This window comes from Pollicipes pollicipes, unplaced genomic scaffold (genome assembly GCF_011947565.3).
Source record: "Pollicipes pollicipes isolate AB1234 unplaced genomic scaffold, Ppol_2.1 Scaffold_131;HRSCAF=149_pilon_pilon_pilon, whole genome shotgun sequence".
Lineage (NCBI taxonomy): Eukaryota > Metazoa > Arthropoda > Thecostraca > Pollicipedomorpha > Pollicipedidae > Pollicipes > Pollicipes pollicipes.
Window position 1 is genome coordinate 1 of NW_023595916.1, and position 5,706 is coordinate 5,706.

Below are 5,706 nucleotides of genomic sequence, written 5' to 3' on the forward strand. Positions count from 1 at the left end.
TAACAGGCAATCATTGTACCTTCAAATACACCAGTTTTAATAATTTGAAATCAGCTGTGGCAAGTGAAATGTTAGGCTAAACTTAACAAAGCTGTTGATTTCATATCAGGGATCATTTTTGTTATTTCATTCCAGCCTTACTTGACTTTGACCTGTTGGAGCTGTGCAGGGTAACTGGTCAACCATGACTGCTCTATTTTCCAGCTTGGCCAGTACAGCTCACAAGTCATGGAACTTCAGCCTGTTTATTATGAGCCTGGGAGCTTTATTGAAACAGTAAGTCTCCTGTCATTACTGCCTGCCTATGGCATGAATTCCCTGTTGATTAGACTCCTTGTGCATCTCAAGTTTTGTCAAATAGGTCATGTGTGTAGTTTAAAAGCTTTGATGTCCACTTTTGCTGTATAGATGTTCATCAGTTCAAAGAAATGCTGATTGTTATCATATTGTTGGTACTTCAGTGATGTTTGTGTCTGTTGTATTCAAGAGGTGGCTAAACTTTCAAAGAAGCATACAAATTATTACATGGTATGTTGATATTTTGCAGACCACTGGCAACAAGGTGAGCCGCCAGTCTGTTCTGTGTGGCTCCCAAAACACCATCCTCACTGGCAAGAACATCGTGGACTCTGGGGCCATCATTCGGGGCGACCTGGCCAGCATTCGAACGGGACGGTCAGTGATGGGGCCATCATTCGGGGTGACCTGGCCAGCATTCGAACAGGACGGTCAGTGATGGGGCCATCATTCGGGGTGACCTGGCCAGCATTCAAACAGGACGGTCAGTGATGGGGCCATCATTCGGGGTGACCTGGCCAGCATTCGAACGGGACGGTCAGTGAGCACCACCTCGCCCGCCCTCAGTCTCCCAGAACTGTGACAGCTCGTGCTGATGATGCCCATGGTATCAGCTCCGGCCAAGGTGGCAGTCGGTGGCGTCGATTGGTGCGACACCACATGTCGCACCACGTGTTATGCCATGCATGGTTCCATCCTCTGTGGTGTTGTATCATGCAATCTAGTTCTGCTTTCACGTGCCATGCATTTGTACCATGTCGTGCCACATCGTGATGTGCCGTACCGCGCGGTGAAAACACAGTGTGCGATACCCAGTGCGGTACGGTACCGCACGTGCGTCACATCCTGTCCTGCCGCGCCGTGCCGTGCCGTGCCGTGCCGTGCCGTGCCGTGCCGTGTCGTGTCGTGCGGACTCCGCGAAGGCTGACGGCACGTTCTGGCCGTCAGCTATTGCATCGTGGGACGGCGGGCGGTGCTGCGGCCGCCGTTCAAGAAGTTCAGCAAGGGCGTCGCCTTCTTCCCGACCCACATCGGCGACCATGTGTTCATCGGCGAGGGCTCCGTAGTCAACGCCGCCTCGGTCGGCAGCTACGTGTACATCGGCGCCAACTGCGTTATCGTAAGTGGCGCCGGCTGGTGCGCAGCGGGGGGTTTTCTGATCGTCTGTTGTACTTTTGCGAGCTGTTGAATGTTGTGGTAGATGTTACTGATGTGGCACTCGCCCAAAGTGTGAAGTTGTTTAATACTGATATATATATATATATATATATATATATATATATATATATATATATATATATATATATATTATATATTAGCGTGGTTTGGAGATCAAGTGCAGTCAGACCAATTCAGTTGTCAAAAGCTCATCATTGTCATGGGGGTTTTACGTCGCATTCAGCTGCTGGGGCTATATGGCGTCGCCTGCCTCTCGCCCTGGCAGGGAGGCCAAGTGCCGCTCTTGTCAGAGGCTGGCAAGCCACAAACCGACGGGTGGTTGTTGACAAGTAATTATGAAGGTTGCTAAATGTGGTGGTCATAAAAGTAGTGGACAAGTGGTCGCATTTACATTTTGTTGTTACATTTACATCTTGTACATTTTGCACCTTATTGACCTCTTGGACTGTTGGATCAAATCCCTAGACCTTCCGAGAAATCCTTGTGCTGACCCACTGACTCCCATGGTGAGCAGTGAACGGCTGTTCTGGTGTCCGTCAGCCGACGGCTCTGCGCTGCTGGTCCCTGCTCGCTGCCGCCGGCCCTGGGTGGGAGCCCTGCGCGCTGATCTGCGCTGACCCTTGACGCCCTGTGTCCGTCGTCCCCTGTCCGTGGGCGGCGAAGTGGCGCCCCCGGCCGCTGGTGTTCGCTGTCCCTTGTCCTGTTGATATCCACGTGGCAGTCTGCCGCTGATGCCCGTCTTGAGCGATGTGTCAGGCTCAGATCCACGTGGCAGTCTGCCGCTGATGCCCGTCTTGAGCGATGTGTCAGGCTCAGATCTACGTGGCAGTCTGCCGCTGATGCCCGTCTTGAGCGATATGTCAGGCTCAGATCCACGTGGTAGGCTGCCGCTGATGTCCGTCTTGAGCGATGTGTCAGGCTCAGATCCACGTGGCAGTCTGCCGCTGATGCCCGCCCCGAGTGATGTGTCAGGCTCAGGACCTGGACGATTGTGGTAGGATATAAGTCACCGGTATATGGTATGGGCGATCACATCATCATGTGTGGAGCATAAATCAAATTCAGCCAGAAATGGTGAAAATACTGTTTCAGGTTATATGCTTTACTAAATCCCAACTCACATTTTGAAACGTAAAGAACTGCATGCTGTGCCATGTTTTATGCAATTTCTCATTGGCATTTTGTAACTTAGAACTGCGTACGTCATGTTCCACCCAACTTCTTCGTGGATCGTTGGAAATGTTAAGACTGCTATACTATGTCATGATCTCCCCAATTTCTCCATCGTATGCGCTCTTTTTCACGGCAGGGCCGTCGCTGCATCCTGAAGGACTGCTGCTACATCGAGGACAACACTGTGCTGTCTCCGGAGACGGTGGTGCCGTGCTTCGCGCGCTTCGGCGGCTCGCCGGGCCGCTTCCTCTCAGAGCTGCCCGAGTGTGCGCAAGACCTGATGATTGAGTTCACGCGAAACTACCATAAGAACTTCGTGGCGGGGAAGTGAGGCTGGCGCGGCTGCGAGCGGCGACTCGAGAGGCCCGGCGACTCGAGAGGCCCGACGGCTTGAGAGACCCGGCGGCTTGAGAGGCCCGGCGGCCCGAGAAGCCCGGCAGCTCGGGAGGCTCGGCGACCAGTCTGCTCGCTGGTGCCGCAGTTGTGGTGCTTCGCACGATTGGTGGACTCCCGCGACCTCTGCTGCGAGTGTTTCGGCTCAGTCCGGGACCAGGCGTGGAGGACGGCTCGGCCCCGCAGCCTGGTGTGCAGCTGCGAGCAGAGTTGTCGCGAGGCCTTGGGAGTGGAGGATGATGAGCTGGGTCGAAGGGGTGAAGAGAGATCGTAACAGTGCGGTGCTGAACGAAGGGGACGCCACCATTGAATGGAACCGAGCCAGGGTACTGATCCTGTCCTGCTGAAAAATAAACGTCGTGACATTGCGAGCTAATAGCTATCGACTCAGTGCGCGGTATTCCACCCTTTCAAAATGTACGTAGACAAAATGCTCGCAGTGTTGCTTTCTGACCGACAGATGTCAGCACCTGACGTGATAAACTCGAACAGTACAGTCGCTGACTGTGACAGTACAGTCGCTAACTGTGACAGTACAGTCGCTAACTGTAACGCACCGACCGCCTTGCGTTGTTACGCTGAGGGGGGGGGGGGAGGAGGAGCTTCTAGTCGGGTTCTGTGTTTGGGTCGTGTGACGCCATCCATATTTATATTTACAGTGGTGTGCATAAATCTCGGTCGAACATCTTCCACTGTATAAGGTGTGCTATCCTAGCTTTACGTGTGAGTTTTGCCGAGCATCAGCAACATCTGGGGGCTGTGGTTAGCGTGTGACATTTTTGGCTACTGTCGCCCGCTTGTTATGACCATTCTTTCCATGCATTTTACGGTGTGTGTGCTGAAAGTCGTGCTACGCTGAATTCTACGTGAAATACACGTTAAGAACGCTACGATGGATGCCGTTGCCGGTGATGAAATCTCCTCGCATGACTGCCCAGCTGTGTGCGGCTGAGTACCAACATCTAATTGCGACGTTTGAGTGATTTTCGCAAGGGCCGTACGAATGGATTTTCAAGGACGGGGATCTATGTCTGCTGTTCTTGTACTCATAGCGCATCGTTAGAAATAAACACCCATTCCCGAATCAACCTCCCGCGGGCGTGGACAATGTGAAGGTGTACTGCAGGCTACTGAGCGGATTGTCCCATCATCCCAAACGATCATCGGTGCAGGATTCAGCACTACATTGAGACCATGCGCACATCGCGTGTGCTGTCGTGCAGAGCTGTCAGATTTTCTGAAAGCCGGAGGGGGGGGCTAAGCGAGACGCTCTCCTGGTTTATTCCACCCTCAAGCGACGATGACAGATGAAAAGCCGTGAGTGTGTAAGGCAAACCGCGCTGGTTTTCAGGAAAATAGCGTCGGACCCATTGGGCTCTCGCATCTGAGACGCCACTTATAAGAATAAGCCAGCATGAAGTGAGGGCTGAAACCCCGGCCCATTGCAATAGGTGCTGCCGTCTACAGTATGTCCCACAACTACAGCTTTTCAGCATGCCGCCTGATGACAGCACTGCTTGTATCAGTGCCGCTTCTGCTATTGAGGCACGCTGGCTGACGCTGTTTCCTGAACATGATATTACGCGCTTAACTGTACCATAGCCGGCCTAACTACACAGGAACACCACCTGTCCTGCTGGCATCACTCAGAGTAGGCGGGATATCAGCAAAGTGAACGACAAGGATGAATGAAGTCGCCAGGTTGCCCAAGGTTGTCGCCAACGTCCATTTTTCCTGTTGATCCAGTACCCACTGGCATCGTGTTTACACGGATTCGCCACATCATCACGCGAACCAAGTTCGACTTTTCATGCAGACGATGCACACATCCTTATTTGCACCCAGAATACATGCACGTCCTCTAACTGTCAGCACGTTGACGTCTGGACCCGACACGGCGTTCCACGCCGGGGCGAACCGTTGTCAGCACTGTTGTAAGCACCGCGACAGCTCGGGCGCCTGTGCTATACTGGAATGTGTGGCTCTAAGCCCGCCACAGACGGCCACGAGCTGCTCTCGGTTTATGAAAACATATGCTACAGACGTGAGCCTATGGAAATCGTTACCCAGCTGGTCGCTGATGTATAGTTATGTGCGGTGTGCGGGGAAATGACCTCCTTTCAAGGTTTTATAGGTGATTTCACACTTCTATGCGACTCTTAACTATGCAACCGGATTGCGAAATTGTGGAAAAATCCCCCGACTGGACATGGCACCGAATACATGTCTTCGGCCACCACTCTGCTGTCCGCATTTTCTGGCTTTGTGTAGCTTTCCTAACTTGTATTGCTTTCTTACGTAAAAAGGAGAACCATAGTCCTTCGCAAAGCGGGGAATGCCGCTGGACATAACGCATGCTTATGGAATACCAGGTCAGCACAGTTCTCATTTCATCAAAATAATACGGACGAACGCACCGATAATAATATTCGAAGACGACCTGCTTTATGCAAACAGTGTAGCTATTTGCCCGTGCACACCAAATGGCTACAACGAATCAAGCAGGGCGCGTCTACCCCGCCTGAATGACAGAGTAAAAACCCATGAACACGGACTCTGCTCATCGCACACTCACTGAGAAATTACATAATAACACGGGCGATAATTCCACAACCGTCCGCGTTATTTTGTATCATATAATCAGCTATAATCAGCTGTAGAAGT

At 52.1% G+C, this 5,706-nt stretch overlaps 1 protein-coding gene across 1 annotated transcript; it reads left to right on the plus strand.

Annotated features, from left to right (window-relative positions):
- Positions 1 to 209: 209 nt before the first annotated feature.
- Positions 210 to 3,322, plus strand: LOC119092964 (dynactin subunit 5-like). The gene is made up of 4 exons (XM_037215891.1): positions 210 to 276; positions 548 to 675; positions 1,246 to 1,417; positions 2,786 to 3,322. Exons 1-4 carry the CDS (start codon positions 229 to 231, stop codon positions 2,978 to 2,980), a joined length of 543 nt encoding a protein of 180 aa, XP_037071786.1. The 5' UTR covers positions 210 to 228; the 3' UTR covers positions 2,981 to 3,322.
- The last annotated feature ends 2,384 nt before the right edge of the window (positions 3,323 to 5,706 follow it).